Below are 27,349 nucleotides of genomic sequence, written 5' to 3'. Positions count from 1 at the left end.
CGCACGATATGTTACGATATATACTAAAAATTTCCCCTACGTGTGTCATTGAGTTTACGTGGTGTAGTGGTTATGGATCTCGACTCCCACGCAAAGGGTCCCGAGGTCGATTCCCATTTTCTTCTTCTTTTTTCTTTGAATTTAAAATTATTTATTTTCATGTGAAAATGTATGTATTGCACTGGGAAATTTATTTTGTGCATTTTTTTTCTGTAATGGGGCCACCCGGCCAATAGAGCTAGAAACGGATCTTGGCTCCGGGAAAAAATAATTGCGTCCATCGTGCAGGCAGTGTTGCCGTCATATTGTCTGTTTTGTTTACGCTTTTGGCTGTTGCCACATTGAATAATGTAGTCCACCATCGTCTGCAAAATTGATAGCAGTTGACATATTAAGGTCCACACCTTCTGTACACTTAGAATGAGGACCAAGGCAAGTTTAATCTATATGTGATTAAAGGTGATAAGGCATACATTAATCACTGGAATTATGAGTGAATTTAGTGGAAGCACCTGGATCTCACATCCCTAAGAAGATCATCACTCGGCCACCGCAGTGCCAGGTCTTCATCGCTGTTTCTGAGATCCAGTGATAGTCTTGATGACTGATCATTTGCCAAATGAAAGTACAATTATAGGCATATATCATACAATTTTTATAGCAAAATTGAGGCAAGCCATGGTGTAAAGAAGGTTGATGGTAGGAATGTGGCTGTTCTCGGTTTGTGTCCTGTACGCTATTCTTAGTTTGTCAAGCTGCCATTCACGATAGAGGGGTCAGTTAATTAAACTAACCATATTGAGGTTCAGGCATGCCCTTAAGTTAGTGAAACCTATTTTAGAATTTTAAGTCCTACCCTCATAATACCAGGTTTGCTGGTGATCAATTGTGGTGAGCCTTCACTGAAGAGTGGCTCAAGGAGCTATCGGAAGACTTCCATTTTGTTGACATAGAAGGTTTCAAGAAAAATTGCGACGGGTACATTAAGGTATGTATTGACCATGCTCAAGGGAGAGATAGAAATAAATTGGCTAGTACTCTTTCAAGTACCTTGTTCTACGAACTTATTGACCGCCCCTCGTACTTTTATTTATACTCACAGCCTACTACTGATTCGCGGAAGATACTTTTATTCTCAAACTCTAATATCTACTATAAATACTCACACCCCGATTTTTACTTGTTGGGAGTTTTATTCACCCTTTGCAATCTACTTTAGAACGTTTTGTACTCGCACCCTGCTATCTACTCTACATATTTTTATACTCACGCTTTGCTGTCTACTGCAGATATATTTACACTGACACCTTGTCATCTACTTAAGATTCTTTTATACGCACACCCTGCCATCTACTTTAGCTCGTTTTACACTCATACCCTGCTATCTTCTGAATATACTTTTATACTCACACTTTGCTATCTACTCTAGATAGTTTTATAATAACACCCTCCTATCTACTGAAGATACTTTTATTCCCACACACTGATATCTGCTATATATAGGCCTACTGTCATACACATAACCTGATATCTACTGTTGACGGTTTTATTCACACTTTGCTATCTACTTTAGAAAGGTTTTTACTCACACACTATCTACTATAGATAGTTTTATGTTCACACTTTGCACTAGCTATCTACTGTCGATAGTTTTATACTCAATAATTATTGCGAATATTCGCAATATTATTGCGAATATTCGCAATATTATTGCGAATATTCGCAATAATTATTGCGAATATTCGCAATGTTATTGCGAATATTCGCAATGTTATTGCGAATATTCGCAATAATATTGCGAATATTCGCAATAATATTGCGAATATTCGCAATAATTATTGCGAATATTCGCAATAACATTGCGAATATTCGCAATAATTATTGCGAATATTCGCAATAATATTTCCATTTTTTTTTTTTTTTTTTTGCACTAATATGCTTCCGTACGCTTCACCTCAGACCAGAAAAAAAATTAATGTCAAGGGTGTAAAATTTTTGGTCACAATTAGTTATAATGGAGGGAAATTAATATCAAATTTGACTATTTTCTCGCGCTTTGCGCAAATTTGTTCATTTTTTCATCATATTTAGTATTTTAGCTTCAAAAGTTATTCTGCGAGCGAACACTTGCCACTTGACAGATTTTCACCAAAGTCAACCCCAATTTCAAAAAGGAATCTAAACCTATGTCACATTGTAAAAAGCCATACGTGGCGATGCACGACATTATTTTTTTTCGTGAGAAATCATTATACATTGAGTATATGAGTAAATAATCCTTAGACATGGACCTCCTTTGAAAAAGTTTCCATGATAGTATGCTACGCGCGAAAAAACTCGCCATAAGGGTGATGTCATTTTCTTAGGCAGGGGGGTCATGAATATGTCGGTGACCGGAGTCAATTTTTATGACCCCCCTATCGCCGGCAAAAATCTTTTACGACCCCCCTATATTGGGTCGAAAATTTGTATGACCCCCACCCCCTTCCGCCTACACAGACTCAAAGACAAATTATTCATTGCCGGAACAAAGGCGATACCAAAACTTAAGAGTGAAGAAAGTGTGCGACTGTTTAAATAAGGCGCGGAGCACGCAAAAATTTGCATTATATAACGAAAGATTGTGCGCACATTGAAAATTTTGAGTCACCAGCCCTTAATAATTCTATAACCCCTCCCCTATTTTGGGTGTTAAAAATTATAACCCCCCCCCCCCCATATTTGGTCTAATATTATATTGAAAAAGAGGTTGAAATAAAATCAAAGCAACTTTCTAAGCTAATTATACTTTATATTATTTACTAAGTATACTATATTTTTTTTTTTTTTTTTTTTTTTTTTTTTATTTATTACTTAATCAACCACACACTTACTCAAACACTTACCGTAAACTCATACGTTTGACACTCGCTCACTCACTCACTAAATTCACTCACTCGCTTGCTTCACTCAAAATTAACCTCATTCTGATGACCAATCAAACCGATTAAATATGAGCAAACATTTTAAGGTTATTAATTATTTTAAACTGTTGCGATTTGGTCATTCACAGCATCTTGCGAATGGTAGTGAGCTTTGGCAACGACTGCATTGCTCACGTCATAGCGAACGTGTAAAAGAATTCAAATATCACAGATATATCCCCGGGGGTAGGTCCTGTGGTTATTGAGTTATGTTGTAAAGAGGGCTGAAACAACAACACTTTTGTAAAAAGTACATAACTCATTAAGAACAATAAATTAAGCAAGTTTTCAAGGTATAGGATTTGTAGAATGAAGTTTTGCAAAACATCAAGGTGTTATTTTTCAATAATAGGCCTATATGGATTTAGATAATGAATATTGATTTTTTAGTTGCTTCGACCAACAATACCTCGTCTACCCTTAATCAATTGATGGATCATTATAATTAACTAATTAACACCCATCTCTTTCATAGGCGTAGATTCAGGGTTCGGGTGGGTGTTTGCGGGGTGGGTGGATGTGGTGTAGGCCTATCATAAATCTCCATATCGGCGAGGGGGCATGTCTATGAAATCAGCCTCCCCCGTTTCGCGCGCATTTCTTTCAGTTTAATAATATTATTACAATAGATATGTCCTGGCCCTGTCTTACAGACCCGTATACATTTTTCAAAGAGGAAAGTTTGAAAGTTGATTCGAGTAGGGTTTGCACAGGTCTTCCAAATTCTACTAGGTGGAAAATTCCAAACCCGGGCAAACTCTGTATATGGCCATTTTTCAAAATGGCCTCCAAAATGTACTTATGAACCAGGTAAAATGACAATAACGGATAACTCTGAAACTACTTGACCTAGAGGGGTGATTGAGGTGTATATTCCCACTAAATCAAGGCTGTCTGATTGAATGAAGGGGGTTTCATGGATGTCTGAGGTCCAGGACACCTGAAATCCAAGATGGCCGCCCATAGCAACCATAAATCATCATATTAGCCAGGTGAAATGACAATGATTCGGAATCTGCTTGACCTACAAGGGTCATTGAGGTGTCTATCCCCACTAAATCAAGGCTGGCTGAGTGAATGAAGGGGGTTTCATGGATATCTGAGGTCTAGGACACCTGAAATCCAAGATGGCCGCCCATAGCAACCATAAATCCTCAAATTAGCCAGGTGAAATGACAATAATTCGGAATCTGCCTGATCTACAAGGGTCATTGAGGTGTATATCCCCACTAAATCAAGGCTGCTGAGTAAATGAAGGGGGTTTCATGGATGTCTGAGGTCTAGGACACCTGAAACTGGCCGCCCGTAGCAACCATAATCATCACATTAGCCATATGAAATGACAATAATTCGGAATCTGCTTGACCTATAAGGGCCATTGAGGTCTATATCCCTACTAAATCAAGACTGTAATGAAGAGGGATCAAGATCAGGGTTTGGTGTAATGTAGGACGGGTGATATAACTGCGGACTTTCTTTATTTGAGGTGTTTATTATAATAGGGTTCGGTTATAGATGGGTAAAAAAAGGTCAGGTTTCAGAATCCTTAGGGCACCAGCTTATTTGATGCAGGATGATCTCCTGAGCATTTTGACACCTTTTTTTAAATTGAAATCGGCCAAAAAATGAGATTTAAAATATCCCAGCAAACACAAAACGTTTTCGATATCATTCGCAAAAGGTTATAAAAGGTTTTCAGAAAACGTTTAAATGTCGGGTTATATAAAGGGTATATTAAGAGTATAAAACGTTTTCATAACCTTAAAAAACATTTTTGATAATCTACTGCTCAACAAACAAAAATGTTTTACAGAAAACCTTTAAATGTCGGGTTATATAAGGGTATAAAAACGTTTTAATAACATTACAAAAACATTCTTGAAAACTTGATACAAAACATTCGAAACAGAATGTTATTTTGGAGTTGAAAAAATATTTTGCGAAAAATGTTTGCCCAAAATATTTTCAATAACGTTTTAAAAACGTTTTCATGACCTTTATATAACCCGACATTTAAATGTTATTAAAAGGTTTTGAAAAAAACCAATAAGAACATTTCTGTGTTTGCTGGGTTCAAATATTTTAACATAATGTTATTTCAGTATTGACACAATATTTGGCAAAAATGTTTGCAAAAATAGTTTACAATAACATTTTTTGAAAACATTTTAAAATATTGTTGTAGTGTGTTTTTATACAAAACGTTTTAAAACGTTATCATGACCTTTATATAACCCGACATTTTAATGTTATTAAAACGTTTTTACCTAAACCAAAAGCCAAAATATAAGTTTTTAAAACGTTTTTGTGTTTGCTGGGATGGATTTCTAACAATCATGACTGGAGGGAAAAAGTCCGGTAATCCGAACTACTCTATAAACTACTCTATAGCGGGTGTGTACATCTATTTTCTCTCAATCGTATACAATTGTTTATAAACAAAATATTTACATTTATCAAACTACAAAATAACATTTCATGAACGCTAATAAAATTCGTTTATATCACCTTTATTAGTCTTTAATGTGAAAGTTACTTAAGTGTTAGGTTAAAACAAGATATAATAAAAGATTAAAGGATAGAGAAATCATATATCTTCTTCTTTTTTTTTCTTTGAAGATGGTGAAATCAATATTAACAGAGAGAAATCAATGTCAATTTAACATCAGCTCTAAGTGTATATGCCTTGTTCCTACAAAACAAACAACACGTTAAAATTGTACTTTTAGAGATTTGATAACCTGTAAAGATTGGATAATAAGCTTGAAAAAGACAATGACATTATTGTTTGTTTAACATATGTTGGGCTATTCCAGAAATTAATTGCAACCCCCACAAAAGATGACATGGGATTCTTAACCATTTTAGCCTGTATCCTGCATGGGAATTCCCTCGAAAATAGTTATTTAGCGGTGGGAATTTCCAAAAATGTATTATGGTCATTTCAAATGACTATAGAAGACATTGGATATCCCAAAATTCTTTGTGAAATTGGTTTTTTCTTCTGGGATATCCCAATTTCTAAATGGAATTTTCCCACACTGAACTGGTATTTCCCATTTCGTCCCAGTGAAATTCTGATCTGGGAATTCCCGAGTTTTTAAAGTAAAAAATGTCTTCTTTAGGGTAGGTGCAGATAATTTTTGAAATAAGCCATTTTTGAAGGTATGGTAGTGGTACAATTCCTTTCCGGGAATTCGCGTTAAGATATAAGCTAAATGTCAATGCAATTTTAAGAAACAAAATAATGAATATTTCTAATTACAACAATGAACAAACGTCAGTGACCAACACTTGATTTCTACTAATCATCCTTTTCTTGCATACTTGCAAAAATATACAAAAACTCAATTGCAAAAAATACTATATATTAGGCCAATAGGCTATTCCAGTTGAAATCCATACACTCCAATAGAAGATATTATCTTAATTTCTCACACAGGGGGTGTGTATGTCAGATATGATCACCCTTTCAGGTACAACCCTGTTAGAAATTTACATTCCCTGTGTAGAAGATTAATGACTTCCATACGGTGGTGTATGGATTTTAACTGGAATAACCCAAAGTCGTTATCCCAAAGAAGATTAATGCTCTGCGTGCTAGTCATAAGCTTCAACATATTAAAATGACCAAGTTTTGAGAAAATTTCTCAAAATATCAAGAGCTATCTTAAGAACCACTGAACCAATACTAGGCTTGTTTGTACTCATTTTAATGCATTTTTCATGCTGATTTCAAATATGGTCATGAAAATTTACAATTCTGAAATTTTTGAAAAATGCAACTAAAATTTGAAACTTGTCGTCTGCAGTCCACACCCGCGTGGAGAGAGTTAACATGTTCAAGGTTTTGTGAGAACGGGCCACAAGGATGTTCTGCGGTAAAGTGCAGAACTCTGATATTAAAGCTTTACTGTAATAATTATTTAAGGGTATACGATGTATTGTTGGTCGAAGCAGCAAAAAAATATGTAGTTCACAGCATCTTACGAATGGTAGTGAGCTTTAGCAAATATTGCATTGCTCAATTCATAGCGAGCGTGTAGAAGAATTCAAATATCACAGATATACTTCCTGTGGTCCTTGAGTTTTATTGTAAAGAGGGCTGAAACAACAACACTTTTGTAAAACGTACATAACTCATTAACAACAATAACTTAAGCAAGTTTTCAAAGTATATGATTTGTAGAATGAACTTTTGCAAAACACCAAAGTGTTATTTTTCAATAATATATTGATTCAGATAATGAAAATCGATTTTTTTTTGGGGGGGGGGCTGCTTCGACTAACAATACCTCGTATACCCTTAAAGCTTTATTGTAATATTTAAGATGCTAAGTTATTAAGGAGTGCTCTACCACCAATGATCACAGTAGGCCTACTGCTTTTCTGCCAAACGGTCATGATGTTGCCAACCGGAAGTCTGAAAAAAAGAGAAAAGATAATTTAAAACTGATTTCCTAATACTTGGACATTGGCGCAAATATTAAAGATTTGGAAGGAAGAGTGTGGAAATAATATCTCACCATAAAAGTAGAAACATATAAAATGTAAAAAAAATACAGAGCTTTGACCAGGAGGATGAGATTCGTAAGGGCAATATCGGGACCCCGGGTCACAGGCCGGGGTCACAGGGCAAAAATGATCAATGATCAAAACAGTCATGCATGTCACTGATGTGCCACTTTGCACAAATATGGCATATCACTAATTGTTTTAAAAAAATGAAGTTGAATATATCAGTCTTAAATATTATTGATCTTTCAAATTATTTTGTCCCGAAATTTTGTGATTTTCATGGCTTGGAGGGGCGCATAATCGATGCTGAATTGACCCTTGGCACGTGCCCCTCCCCCCTCCCCATTTTGACTTTATGGCTTGGAGGGGCGCAGAATCGATGCTCAATTGGTCAATTTGGCGCCCCCCCCCCCCTCTTATTTTCTATTGAGGACATACCTGTTTTAAGCTTCCCTATTTGGGACCATAGAAGTTACAGTTTTTGTTGATATTCTCGAACCTTCATAAGGAGCTTCATCAGGTCGTCCTCATTGGTACGCTTTTCTGAAATAAAACCAGTAAACATGGTAAATACTTCAAAATTTATACATTGATTTATAATATTTATAAGCTTAAAAACCCCAGACAAACCCTGCCCCCATTCCGCCTCAACATAAATCCAAGTGAAAGCCATAATTGAGACATCGGCCTTTCGCCATCCTGTGGGTAAAAGCAGGCGGCGGATGACATGATCGAGCCGCCAACTTGTGAAACCGCCCGGCCGTATGGCATTTTCCAATATACTCGGTTAGTTTTGTGGGGTTCATTATCGAACCCCAACGGTTTTAGCTTGTATTTATATTATTTATCAACATAGGCCTATTTGTTTGTGATATTTCAAGCGTTTTAAAATTTCAAAATAATCACATTCAATTACACGGTTGACGATGAAAATTTACTGAATTTAGAGAATTCAATGCGGCCACCACCTGGGTAAAAGCTGGTATGTCAATACAGTTGCATTTCCCTTTATTGACATGGGTTCAAATCTGTGTACTCATCTCTAGGTTATCACGTGAGTTCTGTTATACTTGAAGGTAATTATATTGATTTTGCCACCACAAGATGGCCGGAAATGACGTCACACTGACCATCTCCTTTGTAACATCAACTGAAAAAAAATCCCTCAATGTTATTCAAATTTGAGATTTTTACACGATTGTAATGGGATTGTAACGGATTTCCGTACTTTCTGTACAGCCATGGTTGTTGGAAACAGACATTTAAAGTGTCCAAGGGCAAATAAAAACGAGTAGCAGAAAAGTAGTTCAAACTCGAAAATCCTCAATTTAAGAGCTCATTTTGGACGATTACGTGATTTTTCATTAATTTAATCGCATTTCCAAGGTTTTTCCAGTTACGTTGGCAACTAGAATTCCAGCCGTTTTCAGAAAGCAAATTTGGAAATCAAGACATTTCCATTATTGAAAAGTCACCCCTCTATAGGGGGTGTGCACTTATTTTCTGGTATAACCTAATGTGCTTTAACTAAACACCCTGATCGTCCTCATCATAACCAATACCGCGAAGCTTCCCTGAAATAAAACAGTATTACATGATACTTTGATTACAATGATTTATACAATTTATAAGCTCGCAACCGCCAGACAAACCCTGGCTTCTTCCCCCTCCAAATAAATCCCAACTGAAAGCCATAATTGAGACATCGGCCTTTCGCCATCTTGTGGGTAAAATCTGGTATATCAATACGGTTGCATTTCCCTTTATTGTCATGGGTTCAAATCTACAGCAGTGATCGCCGTACGCCAAGGTTTCTAGAATGCTGCTAAAATAAGAAAATTTTTAATGCTAATTTATTGCACATTCTAGGGAAGCGTGGTTACCTTTTTGAAATCGCCGAGTGGGAGGGTTTTCAATGAACTATTTTTTGTGTTAAAACTGAAGCATCCTATGTATAAAAGAATATATGAATATTAACTGCACATCATGCGTATATAACGATTCGTGATACCCAATCGTGCTAAAATTTATTTGGTTTTTGGAGGCAGAGAATTTTATTTCAATTTTATGTATACGCCAAAATATTTTCAGAATTTTGTTAAAATTAACAATGAATTGATGGTGAAAATTTTATGTAAAATTTACGTAGGTCCCCACTAAAAATTACTGTTTCATTTGGTATAGGACTGGTGGATTTTGTAATGTCAGAGAGGGGTTGTCATGGGCCCATACATGCACTGAACAAGTGCTATGTACTGTGTGAAACCAATAAACATTGTGCGTAGGTATAGCTGTTGTGAAACTACTACGCTCACCTTAGCACCGAATATCTTAGCTCGTCGCGCCTTCAATTAACCATCCTGGATTGTGAGAGTCTTCGACAAAGACTACCTAGGCTTACAACATAATTAGTGTTCTATGTACTCTAAAATTCATCAGGACTTAAATTTATGTTTTTCTAGAACAAACTTTAAAGAAAGAAAGAAGGAGAGCAAAAGAAATAAAACAAAAGGATCACAGGAAGAAAATAAAGAAGGAAGAGCATGCGAAAGAGAAACAAGAGTGTAAGACATTCATATAATATGATTGATGTCAATGTACGCTTGATACATTACTTACCTGGATCCTGACGGGTTTCAAGGGCTCGTTTGGCTGAAACAAGAAATGCAAAGAATTTTATCAATTTCTATTGACATAATATGGGTAAGTTTCAAAGTGATCCTTTCATATTCAGTGCATAAACATGATAGGATCACTTAAATGTGTTCCGACATCACACTCTTATTTCTGCTGGGTCAAATGTCCAAGTAATGACTCCCAGCACACTCGGATTTCCGAGTCAAGTGCTAGTTTGACTCGGTATGCAAGTGCTAGTTTGAGGGACTTGATATCAAACATTGCACTTAAAATATGAGTTGACAATCAATGTTTCAGACTTCTTATCTAGAGGGGAGAAATTTTAGAGCAGTTTGGAAGAAATCGGATCATTTTGAAAAGTTTTGACTTGTGCAACAGGATGTCATTTTACCTTCTCGACTTTATAAACTGTGAACTCTACTTATACGTCCTAGTACATCTTTCTGACGTGAGAAAAATGTGAGGTATATGTTACAAGAGCATAAGATTAATTTGCAATTTGACCCCATATTATGTCCTTTGATCCCTGGTGGAGACTATGGGGGTCGTGCATGGGGCCATTTAACAAATGCCACCAACCAAGCCTAAGTTTGTTATTTAATATGCGATCCAGAGCTGAGACAAGTATACTAGTCTCAGATCCAGAAGCATTGGTTCCACTAACGTAGCACCAAAAACAGAATCATGCAGTATTAGACTTCTCTTACCTGATGCACATTCGCTTACTTCACACGTTACAGGGCAGTTCTGTCGGGCCAAATATTGAAAATCTCCAGTATTACAATGAGGCTTCCAACTTTCACAATTGTCACCATCCACACATTCTAAGAAACAGAAGAAAATTTCAATGTTTACCAGCTTTTACCTGCAAACTGCATAACGATTATTATTGACAACTAATCACTGCATACACCTAAACTTGGTGTATGAAACCGATAAACTATCACCACATGCAGGGGTGCGTATGGCTGTGTGAAAATACTACGCTCTCTTTAGCACCGAATATCTTAGATCGTCGCGCCTTCAATGCACCATCTTGGATTGTGAGAGTCTGCCTATGCTTACAACACAATTAGTTTTCTAAGTACTAGTAGAGGACCAACCTGTAGACTCCTTGACTAAATCATAGAACAAAAGTTTGAGAGTCATTTTGGGATCTCATATGCAGGGGTGCGTATGGCTGTGTGAAAATACTACGCTTGCTTTAGCGCCGAATATCTTAGATCGTCGCGCCTTCAATGCTCCTTGATTGTGAGAGTCTGCGACAAAGACTACCTAGGCTTGCAACATAATTAGTTTTCTAAGTACTCTAAATTTCATCAGGATTTAAATTTACGTTTTTCTGGAACAAACTTAAAAAAGAAACGAAGAACGTATGAAGGAAAGAAAGTACGAACGACGAAAGAAAGAAAGTACGAACGACGAAAGAAAGAAAGAACGAAAGAAAGAAAGAAAGAAAGAAAGAAAGAAAGAAAGAAAGAAAGAAAGAAAGAAAGAAAGAAAGAAAGAAAGAAAGAAAGAAAGAAAGAAAGAAAGAAAGAAAGACGAAAGAAAGAAAGAAAGAAAGAAAGAAAGAAAGAAAGAAAGAAAGAAAGAAAGAAAGAAAGAAAGAAAGAAAGAAAGAAAGAAAGAGAAATAAGACAGAAGGAACACATGCTGGAAGGAAGTAAAGAAGGAAGAGCATGCGAAAGAGAAACAAGAGTGTAAGACATTCATATAATATGATTGATATCAATGTACGCTTGATACATTACTTACTTGGTTCCTGACGGGTTTCAAGGGCTCGTTTGGCTGAAACGAAATACGCAAAGAATTGTATCAATTCCAATTGACATAATAGCCGTAAATTCAAAGTGCCCCTATCATATTCAGTGAACATGATATAGGATCACTTAAATTTGTTCCGACATCACACTCTTATTTCTGCTGGGTCAAATGTCCAAGTAATGACTCCCAGCACACTCGGATTTCCGAGTCAAGTGCTAGTTTGACTCGGTATCCAAGTGCTAGTTTGAGGGACTTGATATCAAGCATTGCACTTAAAATATGAGTTAACGATCAATGTTTCAGATTTCTTATCTAGAGGGGAGAATTTTTAGAGCAGTTTGGAAGAAATCGGATCATTTTGAAAAGTTTTGACTTGTGCAACAGAATGTTATTTTACCTTCTCGACTTTATAAACTGTGAACTCTACTTATACGTCCTAGTACATCTTTCTGACGTGAGAAAAATGTTAGGTATATGTTACAAGAGCATAAGATTAATTTGCAATTTGACCCCATATTATGTCCTTTGATCCCTGGTGGAGACTATGGGGGTCGTGCATGGGGACATTGAACAAATGCCACCACCAAGCCTAGGTTTGTTATTTAATATGCGATCCGGACGCATTGGTTCCGCTAATGTAGCATCAAAAACAGAATCATGCAGTATTAGACTTCTCTTACCTGATGCACATTCGCTTACTTCACACGTTACAGGGCATGCCTGTCGGGCCAAATATTGAAAATCTCCAGTATTACAATGAGGCTTCCAACTTTCACAATTGTCACCATCCACACAATCTAAGAAACAGAAGAAAATTTCAATGTTTACCAGCTTTTACCTGCAAACTGCATAACGATTATTATTGACAACTAATCACTGCATACACCTAAACTTGGTGTATGAAACCGATAAACTATCACCACATGCAGGGGTGCGTATGGCTGTGTGAAAATACTACGCTCTCTTTAGCACCGAATATCTTAGATCGTCGCGCCTTCAATGCACCATCTTGGATTGTGAGAGTCTGCCTATGCTTACAACACAATTAGCTTTCTAAGTACTAGTAGAGGACCAGCCTGTAGACTCCTTGACTAAATCATAGAACAAAAGTTTGAGAGTCATTTTGGGATCTCATATGCAGGGGTGCGTATGGCTGTGTGAAAATACTACGCTTGCTTTAGCGCCGAATATCTTAGATCGTCGCGCCTTCAATGCTCCTTGATTGTGAGAGTCTGCGACAAAGACTACCTAGGCTTACAACATAATTAGTTTTCTAAGTACTCTAAATTTCATCAGGATTTAAATTTAAGTTTTTCTGGAACAAACGTAAAAAAGAAACGAAGAACGTATGAAGGAAAGAAAGTACGAACGACGAAAGAAAGGAAGAAAGAAAGAAAGGAAGAAAGAAAGAAAGAAAGAAAGAAAGAAAGAAAGAAAGAAAGAAAGAAAGAAAGAAAGAAAGAAAGAGAAATAAGACAGAAGGAACACATGCTGGAAGGAAGTAAAGAAGGAAGAGCATGCGAAAGAGAAACAAGAGTGTAAGACATTCATATAATATGATTGATGTCAATGTACGCTTGATACATTACTTACTTGGTTCCTGACGGGTTTCAAGGGCTCGTTTGGCTGAAACGAAATACGCAAAGAATTGTATCAATTCCAATTGACATAATAGCCGTAAATTTCAAAGTGACCCTATCATATTCAGTGAACATGATATAGGATCACTTAAATTTGTTCCGACATCACACTCTTATTTCTGCTGGGTCAAATGTCCAAGTAATGACTCCCAGCACACTCGGATTTCCGAGTCAAGTGCTAGTTTGACTCAGTATCCAAGTGCTAGTTTGAGGGACTTGATATCAAGCATTGCACTTAAAATATGAGTTGACAATCAATGTTTCAGACTTCTTATCTAGTTGGGAGAATTTCTAGAGCAGTTTGGAAGAAATCGGATCATTTTGAAAAGTTTTGACTTGTGCAACAGGATGTCATTTTACATTCTCGACTTTATAAACTGTGAACTCTACTTATACGTCCTAGTACATCTTTCTGACGTGAGAAAAATGTAAGGTATATGTTACAAGAGCATATGATTAATTTGCAATTTGACCCCATATTATGTCCTTTGATCCCTGGTACGAGACTATGGGGGTCGTGCATGGGGCCATTGAACAAATGCCACCACCAAGCCTAAGTTTGTTATTTAATATGCGATCCAGAGCTGAGACAAGTATACTAGTCTCAGATCCAGAAGCATTGGTTCCACTAATGTAGCACCAAAAACAGAATCATGCAGTATTAGACTTCTCTTACCTGATGCACATTCGCTTACTTCACACGTTACAGGGCAGTTCTGTCGGGCCAAATATTGAAAATCTCCAGTATTACAATGAGGCTTCCAACTTTCACAATTGTCACCATCCACATTCTAAGAAACAGAAGAAAATTTCAATGTTTACCAGCTTTTACCTGCAAACTGCATAACGATTATTATTGACAACTAATCACTGCATACACCTAAACTTGGTGTATGAAACCGATAAACTATCACCACATGCAGGGATGCTTATGGCTGTGTGAAAATACTACGCTCTCTTTACATGCTTTAGCACCGAATATCTTAGATCGTCGTGCCTTCAATGCACCATCTTGGATTGTGAGAGTCTGCCTATGCTTACAACACAATTAGTTTTCTAAGTACTAGTAGAGGACCAGCCTGTAGACTCCTTGACTAAATCATAGAACAAAAGTTTGAGAGTCATTTTGGGATCTCATATGCAGGGGTGCGTATGGCTGTGTGAAAATACTACGCTTGCTTTAGCGCCGAATATCTTAGATCGTCGCGCCTTCAATGCTCCTTGATTGTGAGAGTCTGCGACAAAGACTACCTAGGCTTACAACATAATTAGTTTTCTAAGTACTCTAAATTTCATCAGGATTTAAATTTAAGTTTTTCTGGAACAAACTTAAACAAGAATAGTCTTTAAAAAAGACAAACATCGCTGAGGCAGTTGTAATGTGAAGTGGAGTAGGAGGTCACATAGGTTTATACAAGAAAGGATGTTGGAATTAAAAAGGGATGGTTTAGTAAAATCACCTTTGGGCTAAATTGGAATGTTATTTAAATGCATTGTTCAAGTGAGTGGAAATTGCAATTTGGAATGAGTAGAAATTGTGAAATACATTATGTAGGTTTATATGAAGTTAATTATGCACAGTTGAAAAAGAAACGAAGAACGTATGAAGGAAAGAAAGTACGAACGACGAAAGAAAGAAAGAAAGAAAGAAAGAAAGAAAGAAAGAAAGAAAGAAAGAAATAAAGAAAGAAAGAGAAATAAGAAAGAAGGAACACATGCTGGAAGGAAGTAAAGAAGGAAGAGCATGCGAAAGAGAAACAAGAGTGTAAGACATTCATATAACATGATTGATGTCAATGTACGCTTGATACATTACTTACTTGGTTCCTGACGGGTTTCATGGGCTCGTTTGGCTGAAACGAAATACGCAAAGAATTGTATCAATTCCAATTGACATAATAGCCGTAGATTTCAAAGTGACCCTATCATATTCAGTGAACATGATATAGGATCACTTAAATTTGTTTCGACATCACACTCTTATTTCTGCTGGGTCAAATGTCCGAGTAATGACTCCCAGCACACTCGGATTTTTCCGAGTCAAGTGCTAGTTTGACTCGGTATCCAAGTGCTAGTTTGAGGGACTTGATATCAAGCATTGCACTTAAAATATGAGTTGACAATCAATGTTTCAGATTTCTTATCTAGAGGGGAGAATTTTTAGAGCAGTTTGGAAGAAATCGGATCATTTTGAAAAGTTTTGACTTGTGCAACAGGATGTCATTTTACCTTCTCGACTTTATAAACTGTGAACTCTACTTATACGTCCTAGTACATCTTTCTGACGTGAGAAAAATGCGAGATATATGTTACAAGAGCATAAGATTAATTTGCAATTTGACCCCATATTATGTCCTTTGATCCCTGGTGGAGACTATGGGGGTCATGCATGGGGCCATTGAACAAATGCCACCACCAAGCCTAAGTTTGTTATTTAATATGCGATCCAGAGCTGAGACAAGTATACTAGTCTCAGATCCAGAAGCATTGGTTCCACTAATGTAGCACCAAAAACAGAATCATGCAGTATTAGACTTCTCTTACCTGATGCACATTCGCTTACTTCACACGTTACAGGGCAGTTCTGTCTGGCCAAATATTGAAAATCTCCAGTATTACAATGAGGCTTCCAACTTTCACAATTGTCACCATCCACACATTCTAAGAAACAGAAGAAAATTTCAATGTTTACCAGCTTTTACCTGCAAACTGCATAACGATTATTATTGACAACTAATCACTGCATACACCTAAACTTGGTGTATGAAACCGATAAACTATCACCACATGCAGGGGTGCGTATGGCTGTGTGAAAATACTACGCTCTCTTTAGCACCGAATATCTTAGATCGTCGCGCCTTCAATGCACCATCTTGGATTGTGAGAGTCTGCCTATGCTTACAACACAATTAGTTTTCTAAGTACTAGTAGAGGACCAGCCTGTAGACTCCTTGACTAAATCATAGAACAAAAGTTTGAGAGTCATTTTGGGATCTCATATGCAGGGGTGCGTATGGCTGTGTGAAAATACTACGCTTGCTTTAGCGCCGAATATCTTAGATCGTCGCGCCTTCAATGCTCCAACCTTGATTGTGAGAGTCTGCGACAAAGACTACCTAGGCTTACAACATAATTAGTTTTCTAAGTACTCTAAATTTCATCAGGATTTAAATTTAAGTTTTTCTGGAACAAACTTAAAAAAGAAACGAAGAACGTATGAAGGAAAGAAAGTACGAACGACGAAAGAAAGAAAGAAAGAAAAAGAAAGAAAGAAAGAAAGAAAGAAAGAAAGAAAGAAAGAAAGAAAGAAAGAAAGAAAGAAAGAAAGAAAGAAAGAAAGAAAGAAAGAAAGAAAGAAAGAAAGAAAGAAAGACGAAAGAAAGAAAGAAAGAAAGAAAGAAAGAAAGAAAGAAAGAAAGAAAAAGAAAGAAAGAAAGAAAGAAAGAAAGAAAGAAAGAAAGAAAGAAAGAGAAATAATAAAGAAGGAACACATGCTGGAAGGAAGTAAAGAAGGAAGAGTATGCGAAAGAAAAACAAGAGTGTAAGACATTCATATAATATGATTGATGTCAATGTACGCTTGATACATTACTTACTTGGTTCCTGACGGGTTTCAAGGGCTCGTTTGGCTGAAACGAAATACGCAAAGAATTGTATCAATTCCAATTGACATAATAGCCGTAAATTTCAAAGTGACCCTATCATATTCAGTGAACATGATATAGGATCACTTAAATTTGTTTCGACATCACACTCTTATTTCTGCTGGGTCAAATGTCCAAGTAATGACTCCCAGCACACTCGGATTTCCGAGTCAAGTGCTAGTTTGACTCGGTATCCAAGTGCTAGTTTGAGGGACTTGATATCAAGCATTGCACTTAAAATATGAGTTGACAATCAATGTTTCAGATTTCTTATCTAGAGGGGAGAATTTTTAGAGCAGTTTGGAAGAAATCGGATCATTTTGAAAAGTTTTGACTTGTGCAACAGGATGTCATTTTACCTTCTCGACTTTATAAACTGTGAACTCTACTTATACGTCCTAGTACATCTTTCTGACGTGAGAAAAATGTGAGGTATATGTTACAAGAGCATAAGATTAATTTGCAATTTGACCCCATATTATGTCCTTTGATCCCTGGTGGAGACTATGGGGGTCGTGCATGGGGCCATTGAACAAATGCCACCACCAAGCCTAAGTTTGTTATTTAATATGCGATCCAGAGCTGAGACAAGTATACTAGTTTCAGATCCAGAAGCATTGGTTCCACTAATGTAGCACCAAAAACAGAATCATGCAGTATTAGACTTCTCTTACCTGATGCACATTCGCTTACTTCACACGTTACAGGGCAGTTCTGTCGGGCCAAATATTGAAAATCTCCAGTATTACAATGAGGCTTCCAACTTTCACAATTGTCACCATCCACACATTCTAAGAAACAGAAGAAAATTTCAATGTTTACCAGCTTTTACCTGCAAACTGCATAACGATTATTATTGACAACTAATCACTGCATACACCTAAACTTGGTGTGTGAAACCGATGAACTACCACCATATGCAGGGGTGCGTATGGCTGTGTGAAAATACTACGCTTGCTTTAGCGCCGAATATCATAGATCGTCGCGCCTTCAATGCTCCAACCTTGATTGTGAGAGTCTGCGACAAAGACTACCTAGGCTTACAACATAATTAGTTTTCTAAGTACATGTACTCTAAATTTCATCAGGATTTAAATTTAAGTTTTTCTTGAAAGAAAGAAAAGAGGAACAAGAGTGTAAGATATTAATGATATGATGTCAATGGGCAATTCCAAGCAAGCTCGCCCAAATTGTCCTAAAACAACATCCTAATTTGCATAAATGTGCATATTCTTGACTGGTAAAAGCAGCAAAACTAAACACAGCAGCTGCTCTGTACCGTAAAATTTTGGAAAATATTATGCATGTGAATAATGAAGTTTATAAGTAACTCAAAAATATAAACACCGGAAATTTTTATATTTTATAATGTATTTCTTCATCAGCATTGTTTGAATACCAATTTCACGATTAAAAGCATCATGTTGCACCGCAAGTATCATTCATGCATTTATTTGACTGCAATTTAAAATAAGATCGATTTTTATTAAAACTAGAATGCAAAGCATATTTTTTTCTTTGCAGTAATTGATGTTTCAGCACTGCCTACACCATTGTAAGTGACATTTCCTAGCAAAACCCCTTGCATCATTCCGCAACGCGTTGCAGAATGATGATACAAGGATTCATGGATTGGGATTTGTTTGAAAATTTACGATTAAAAAAACGGTGATGATTATTTCTTGATAGATCATGATAGTTGTTATATTAGATCAAATGGCTAACATTCAGTGCTACATTTCATTTCCAAGAATTTTAGACTCGCAGAATGTTGACATAATGTTAATTCGGAAATGTGACCTTGCAACACAAATTATAAAATAAAAATATCGGTGATAAATATTTTTGGATAAATTGTGATATTTGTCAGCTAACATAATTAGCTAAGTATATAAAACACAATTTACTCAAATGTATTGATATTTTTATTTTTATTTTTAAATATGGACTGCTTTTCATTTTCTATTGGATTTTACACATAGCATCATTCCGCAACGCTCCTTTGTATCATTCCGCAACGCAACCTAGTGTCGGAAAATTTGGCATAAAGAGACAATGCCCATGGACACTGATGGTTGTTAGTATACAACCTAAGCTTTACATTAAATGTCAAATTTAATATCCCAGATTACTAAACTCACATAGCTTGAGCAAACAAAAAAGGATTATAAGCGCTAGCGCCCTAAAAGCAACACATTTTGATGTATAGTACAATTTTTTCACAATTTTTTATACTTTTCAAATTTTTTTCGCCCTTTTTTCTTTACTAATTCTTTTTGCCGCCCCTTCTTCTTCCGCCGCCCCTTCGTTTTGGCCGCCCCTGCTTTTCCCCAAAGCCGCCGCCCCCCCTAAAAAAAAAAAAAAAAAAAAAATACGCGCATGAAAATGTTTTGGGAAAAAAATACTGCCACCGTGCGTATCATTCCGCAACGCGAAGTTTGCACATATATGAAATTAGGAAATTAGGGTGGTTTGGAAAAGTTTTTCCTACCGTAATCATTCACTTACCAAAATAGTTTATCATAATGCTATTCACCTTATGCTGTTAATAGTACATGGTAATTGGCTGCTGCATTAAAAAGAAATTCGTGCGAAGGCATTTTGCATCATTCCGCAACGCTTGGAATTACCCCAATATACGTTTTGTACATTTTACTTACCTACTTGACGGGTTTCAAGGGTTCGTTTCAATTCTCTCAGCAAATCCTCAACTTCTTCTTCCAATCCTATAACACGAAATTTATAATTATAATATGCATAATTAATGAAAGGTCCTTTCAGTGATCCCAGCGCAAGTGTAAAAAAATTAAATTGTTTGTAAATTGCTTAGAAGTGAAGGATAGGTATTTCAAGTTGTCATTTAGTATTTTTGAAATGAAAAATTTGGCAAAAAGTTTTGTCTTTCATACACGGCTTTAGGCTGAACTACCAGTAGGATATTTTAGCACATCTTTGACAATGACAAAGGTACCAAAATCAAAATTTCCTCTTCACGTCCGCATTAATAGGATAAGGCCTACGGTAAGCAGCGAATAACCCTCAGTTGTCTGATGATGGCATTAGCAGATTAGCGTGAAACTCAGAGTTACAACTCTCGTTCCACAAGTTCTACTCGTATTAGCTCTGCTTTATATGCATCGAGCACTCTGCACGAAGATTATCTTTCTCCAAGTATCTATTTATTTATTTATTTATTTGTTTGTTTTTTGTGTACGGATCTTACCCAATTTTGCTGCATTTGCAAATGTGCAACATAGGCCCAAGAAACATAATGCAAGGACTGTCTTCATCTTCGTGGTTTCTGCGGACAAAATTTACGAAACAAGAAACGAAACAATGAGAATTTTTTGTTTATAAACTTTTATGGCCTACAGACACGCCCTATTTAGCGTTAGCTTTGGATATTTAATTAATTTTATTTACCATGTTTACCCGGGTGAAAAATCAATAAAATAATTCAATATCCAAAGCTAACGTTAAAATAGGGCTCCTCTGCCTAATGTGTAGCCTTTCTGTCACCTAAGCTATTATGTGTTTTCTTATACTTAAGGCCGTATAAATTATCACTATTATTTTTTTAAATAAAAAAATGAAAACTTTGGAATGCTTTAGAAAAACTTTATACAGATGAATACATTTATCAAGGATCATTCCAAATCTGTTTGTGGTACTCTAAGGTTTATCTTCCAAATCAAACATTTGAATAAAAGAAATATGGCCTCCTCGTTTTCCTCAATCACTGTTGGAAAATACCGAAAAGTTAACAATGCTATTTTTATATTGAAAATCAAAACACCTCCCTTCTTCGGTCGAGAACAAAAGCCATATTATAACATTTTCAAACAAAATAGATTAGTATTTTCTTTGCCATAAAATGTTAGCTTTTACTGTCAGATATATCCCCTTTTATTTTTGAGCCGAACGACTACGGCAAAGCAAAGAAAATTGGAATTTACTACCAGCGCATATGTCGCCAATACGTACCACTCCTTCGGTCATGTTATGGTACGACCCTTTGTTGTGTAGATCTCCGTCCCGCACGCCGTGTACGTACTGTGTGTTATGAACATCGTGCATGCGTTCGACTAATAATTCCATCGTAATAATAAAGCGCCGGTTCCGGCGTTTTATTCAAAATCTCCGATTTTGACAAAACTACAGCACCTAGAGTCTTGATTTTTTGCAGGGTATATTGGTTTAATAAAGTACAATTTAATTGTGTAAAAAAAGGAATTTTAAAAATTCAGTGAGGGCGTCTTCCTCAGCAAATGTCATAATATGGCTTTAAGTTAGAGGTCATAGTCAATTTCCATCGTATCTTGATTATCTATTCAAATAAAAATAGACCATTAGGCTTGGCTGACAGGGATATTTTACCCTTTAATTTTATCTGTTAAAGTTAGTAAGATTGGAATTTTTGGAATATTTTTTTTTAATTCGCGGATGTTATGAGTGTCACCCCCGGGAAATGATTTTATATTATTCTTTACTTTTTTCTCTTTCGTTTGACACTACCCGGGAAGTCATCCTTATTGCCATTTGGAGATAAAATTATGTCCATTCAGGGCCAAAAAAACGAGTGAATAAATAAGTATTAGTTTGAGGCAAAATAATAACAGCTTTGTCTCATGTCCTATGAGAATTTGAAATCTAATGCGGTATGCGGTTTTTTATTTTACTTTTTACAAATTGAACAACGCCAATTTTGGGAAACCCTGGATTCAGGCTATATTTAGCTGGAAAACAGGCTACATCTGACGTTACAATTTTGGAGTGCGGTGCGAGCAGAAACAAAATTGAAATTGAACGGTGATTTTACAGCCGATTTTCGGCCAAAATTCAACTTCTGCAATTTTGCTCGAGCTAACGCGCGGAGGACATGAGACAAATCTGGTTGTTGGTTTTTTTTAGGAGGGGGTGGCCTAAAGCAGTATTCAGACTTTTTATTGTACGTACAATATTGTATGCAACATATCTACGTTGTTTAATCTATTGCCATTCTATTTCCAGTAATGTTTAAGTTCTAACGAATGTTTGATGACGTAAAATCGATAATATATTTCTACTAGATATTACATGTAACATATTATCGATTTTTCGTCATCAAACATTCGTTAGAACTTAAACATTACTGGAAATAGAATGGCAATAGATAAAATAACGTAGATATGTTGCATACAATATTGTACGTACAATACTCGGAGTCTGTGGAGCGCTTTAGATAGATTACAACATAGTATGATACCACAGTTCATGGTCCAGCAACAATAGGCCTATATTAATACGCTCTAAATCTGTGGATTTATCTGCGAATGTTAGGATTTATTCAATGTGTTTGTTACACAAATTGAATAAACGTGGATTAGTAAAATTCTTCAAGTGATTAGACAACCATGCAATAGTTGTTTAATATAGAAATATAATATTTTATGGTTTAAACCTTGAGAATTAAACTTTGATGGGCGCATTCAAGCCTTTCATTTTCGCCAGATTGCACATATTAACTTTAGAAGAAGATAATTACCACAATGCACCATGTTTTTGCAAAAGATCCTAAAACTGGTTCCTGGTGCATACAAATTCCAATTGAACATGTACACGAAGGAGTACTCGAAGAAGTGCTTTACAGCTGCAATATCACTGGGGCTCTTAGAAGTTTTGGATGGTATGTTGTTTTGTTTGTTTGTTTGTTTTTAAGGTGTTTTTTTTTCAAACTCTAATGGTGACCGGCAGGTCAAATTGCTAGAATTGAACATTAAACACAACTAAACAGACACAAAGCAATTTGCAGGCAGCAGCTAAATCAGCGCCAATATTGCAATATTGAAACAAACAACTATACAAACATCCAACCCAACCCAACCCAACCCCCAGTAGGCAATGAGGATAAAGTGCCTTGCCCAAGGACACAACACGTTGGCACGAGCGGGGCTCGAACTCGCAACCTATGGATTATGAGTCGGGCGCCTTATCCACTCGACCACACGTGCTCCCAACATGTATTACAAGTGATCCAAAATTAAGAGCTCGTGAAGGTATAAAGCAGTGCCAGCGCCAAAGGATCCATCAGTTAGCTCAGAACCCCCCCCCCAGTTGCCCTCCCAGTAAACACCACAACTTTCCACCAGCCTATGGTTCATGGTGGTGACGACATTGTAGGCTTACTATGTAATTTACGGGAGCAGCAGCAATTATTTGGTAAAGAAAGAAAGAAAGGAAAAAGACCGGGCCTTAAGCAGTATGCATACTTTTTATTAGACGTACAATATTGTATGTAACATATCTACGTTATTTAATCTATTGCCATTCTATTTCCAGTAATGTTTAAGTTCTAACGAATGTTTGATGACGTAAAATCGATAATATATTTCTACCAGATATTATACGTAACATATTATCGATTTTACGTCATCAAACATTCGTTAGAACTTAAACATTACTGGAAATAGAATGGCAATAGATTAAATAACGTATATATGTTACATACAATATTGTACGTCTAATACTCGGAGTCTGCATACTGCTTAAAAAAATGTCAGCGCTCAAATCGGACACAAGATATGAATAGATGTTGCAGTCCGTTGGTTTATTGGTCTGGCTGAAAAAGGTAAGTGACGTGGTGTATTCTGGGATGTAGTCTATGATTTGACGAGTATCAGGTGGCGTCAAAATAAGATTTCAAAAGAATTGATGGTAATATCGCCTACATACGACCTCGATGTAAGATTAGAATCCAATCAATGATCGTTCATATTAAACAACTTTATTCTTATGATATGTATTATATCCTTATGAAGCTTATCTTAAGGGATGGGGTATGAACGTTTGCACAGTATTTATTGTGGGACATTAGAGCACATCAGACATATCGAATTGCATTCTGAATACGAAGAATGTCCTTCTGATATCAAATTTTTTTTTTTTTTGAAATTCGCAATGTAATAAACATTTTATGGCAAATTATTAAAAATTGTTTTTTTTGATATGTAACAGTACTTGAAGTAAATTTTATAAATCTGATGATTTATACTTATAGTGTATGTAGGTGTGGTGAAAAGCCGACAATCAATTGAAAATTTTGACCTTTCGTATTGAAGATATGGGTTTTTTCCAAAACACCAAAAAACTAGGTCTTTTGGGGAAAAAATCCATATCTTCAATATGAAAGGTCAACATTTTCAATTGATCGTCGGCTTTTTCCCAACTGCATACACTTTAAGAATATATCATTAGATTTATGAAATTTATTTCGAGGACTGTTATATATCAAAAATGTGAAAAATATCAAATTTTAATAATTTGTCATAAAATTTGTATTATATCGTGAATTTCAAAAATATTTGATATCAGAAAGACATTCTTCATATTCAGAATGCAATTCGATATGTCTGAAGTGCTCTCATGTCCCACAAAAAATACTATCGAAACGCTCAAAACGCTCATTCCAGATCCCTTAATAACTGGCAATTAATGATGTCCTCCCTGAATTGAAAAATAACAACTTTTAGAAAAAAAGTCCGTGAAGGTGCTTATTTCATTTCATTTCATTTCATTATATTTCATTTTAATAGGATTCAAACCAAGGATTTAAAAACACAGAAAAGCATACATAAAAGCACACTTATTTCCACTGTGGTCCTTGATGAGCCTAAGACATATTGGTACAACAAGAATAAAAGAAATATTTATATTGCACTATACTTTATGCATATTAAAATAAACTGTTCAGCAAGCATATAACATACAATATTGCAAATACTGTTACCATTATCTACCAATTTTGATACAACATAATATAAAAACACATAATATATTACTGAAAATTTTAATGTAGCAAAAAAAAAGATTAACATTTACGGCGCCCACGGACCCACCCCCACATCCCGGAAGGATCCCGGTTTTTGAAAAGGGGAACCCCACTTATTAAACAATTTTGGCGCGTGAAATTGACCGGCGGCAAATGCGATCTTATTGGCCATTCTGGGCCCCTCCTATCCTCGGAGTAAAAAGTATTGCCAAACCTTTCCTTTACCGTGATTATCATTTTATCCCGCAGTTTGTGTACGCTTTAGGGATCGGACGACAATATTAGGAAAAATTTACTTGAAAATGTTTGAATAGGTCTAATTGTTTAAATAATTAAAGACCCATTCAGTGATCCCAGCGCAAGTGTAAAAAAAATGTTTATAAATATTGCTTAAAAGTGAATGATAAGTTATTCAAATTGTCATTTGATATTTTTAAAATAACATATTTGGCAAAAAACGAAGAAAGCAGCAGTATTGACGAAGTTGAAGCCCCATTCAAATAATTTTTTATAGCTAATTTATATACTGTCAGTATATAAATTCATGTAAAATGCCTTATTTTGTCTTAAATACACAGCTTTCGGCTGAACCACGCTTGCATGCTATATTAGCACATAGACCGTAGAATTCCTTTCTAGGGTATGACACTAGGATCCACAACATGCTCATCCATCAGGGCACAGTTCTTTAACCCCAATAGATTTGTCCATTCATTGAATGACCTTTGACAATTTGGGTACAAAAACTCATATTCTGCAACTTGAGGTCACATTTTACACTATGATTGTTTAATTGAGGTTACTGTGCTATGCCACTGGGATGAGGCCATTGTGGTTCATAGTGTGATTAGCACATCTATGACAAATATGGCAAAGGTACCAAAATGTGAATTTTGATGATTTTTACGATTGTCTGGATGAGCAAATTACTGTAAAAATGTGACTTAAAGGGGTATTTCGTGATCCACAGCCTCATCCCCCCACTTTTCTCAAAAAAAGTTGAGATTTTTATACAACTAGAAACTTCTGGCTACATAATGTTTATGAACCAAAAATTTCTTGCAGATTAATTCGTTTAGCAAAAATATCGTCAATTTTAATTTCGTTCTACAGTGGCCTATGTAGTAGTGTAATACACATAATCATGCATAACTTGCAAACGCAAAATCGGAATCAACTGAAACTTTGGGAATACGCTTTTTTCGTGGATATCTACTGAAAATGTCATAAAAAGAGGATGCTATAGGATCACAAAAGTCCACGAATGATTTACATGCAATTTTTCAGACAACTTTAAAAGTTGGTATCACGTACCAAGGCTAATCAAGTTGTTTGTCTGTATCGCCGATATCGTATAAACTAGTAAATATCACTGTGTTTAAATATGTTTAAAATTAATAATATGAATGATAATAGAATTTTACAAATTAAAGCCTTTGTATCGAGGCACGGAATAAGAATTCTCGACCCAAGACTAAGAACAAAATTGTACAATTGATTTGTTGGGAGTGGCCTTTTTTCTCCTCTTTTTCTTCAATCCTGTTTCGTTCTTTCTCTTCACTTCGGCCATCATAAATATAAGCTTTTAAGGCTTGGCTTATTAAAGCATTTTGCTTGAGCATGGTCCTATCAGGACCCAAGTGTGTGTCCGCCCAGACCAACTGGTTAAACAAACAAACAAACAAACCAAATACAAACTATTGGTTAGACTTACCGATCGACGATCTATCTCTGGATGCGCAACGGCTGATGTCAGAGTTTATTGCTTGATGTCCTGTGTGAAAGTGCTTACATACCGTATCCGGCCTTCAGATGCATTATAAAGTTTCACAAAATGGTGATTTAAACTGTCTAGAGGCCCTAATCCGTGTTTTATGATAATTATTTTCTTAGAATAATTATTTATGCATTATTCATACTTTGGCTGTATTGGTGATCCATATTTTGAATATAAAGGGGCTCTGCAATCATTATAAGCCCTGCAGGGGAGGGTAAAATGGGGAGGGGCGGTTAGAATTTTTTGGCCAGCCGAAAGGGGGGGGGGGATATTTTGCAAGCCGAGCGGGGGGGGGCGACTTTTGACACACATTTATGAGGCGCCTTTTAAAAAAAGCTTAGGAAAACAGCACGAAAACGCTCAAATATGCACATTTCCCTGCTCGCGACGCTCGCATTATACATGATATAGACCATAAGATTTGCAAATTGGGATCTTTTGGCATGTGCAAAGGGGGAGGGAAGCATTTGTTAGCAGGCCGAGGGGGGGTAAACTATTTATGGCAGGCCGAGATGGGGGAAAGCATTTTTGGCACACAATTGGCACACAATTATTGCACCGCCCCTAGGGGCAAAGATTTTGTAAGAAATTTAGGT

General features: G+C 36.1%; 1 protein-coding gene across 1 annotated transcript; it reads right to left on the bottom strand.

Moving 5' to 3' along the window:
- Positions 1 to 7,237: 7,237 nt before the first annotated feature.
- On the bottom strand, positions 7,238 to 26,789 carry LOC140161835 (uncharacterized). Its single transcript, XM_072185130.1, has 16 exons — positions 26,691 to 26,789; positions 20,393 to 20,470; positions 19,830 to 19,895; positions 17,844 to 17,960; positions 17,122 to 17,154; positions 16,070 to 16,186; positions 15,346 to 15,378; positions 14,478 to 14,536; positions 14,202 to 14,316; positions 13,479 to 13,511; positions 12,566 to 12,682; positions 11,877 to 11,909; positions 10,826 to 10,942; positions 10,101 to 10,133; positions 7,920 to 8,024; positions 7,238 to 7,386 (listed from the first exon to the last, which is right to left on the bottom strand). The coding sequence occupies exons 2-15, from the start codon at positions 20,457 to 20,459 to the stop codon at positions 7,954 to 7,956; spliced, it is 1,011 nt and encodes a 336-aa protein (XP_072041231.1). The 5' UTR covers positions 20,460 to 20,470; positions 26,691 to 26,789; the 3' UTR covers positions 7,238 to 7,386; positions 7,920 to 7,953.
- Between the last annotated feature and the right edge of the window lie 560 nt (positions 26,790 to 27,349).

Source organism: Amphiura filiformis, chromosome 10 (assembly GCF_039555335.1).
Source record: "Amphiura filiformis chromosome 10, Afil_fr2py, whole genome shotgun sequence".
Classification (NCBI taxonomy): Eukaryota; Metazoa; Echinodermata; class Ophiuroidea; order Amphilepidida; family Amphiuridae; genus Amphiura; species Amphiura filiformis.
Note: the sequence above shows the minus strand (reverse complement) of the source record. Positions and strands in the feature narration are given on the sequence as shown.

What these genes read in the sequence shown, in the direction of transcription:
- LOC140161835 (XM_072185130.1), bottom strand. Translation starts at nt 20,459, where the DNA reads ATGAAGACAGTCCTTGCATTATGTTTCTTGGGCCTATGTTGCACATTT. An exon ending in AGTAAGCGAATGTGCATCAG is followed by an intron (nt 17,155 to 17,843) that starts GTAAGAGAAGTC and finishes ATTTCGTTTCAG; the next exon opens with CCAAACGAGCCCTTGAAACC. An exon ending in TGAAACCCGTCAGGAACCAA is followed by an intron (nt 14,537 to 15,345) that starts GTAAGTAATGTA and finishes TCACAATCCAAG; the next exon opens with ATGGTGCATTGAAGGCACGA.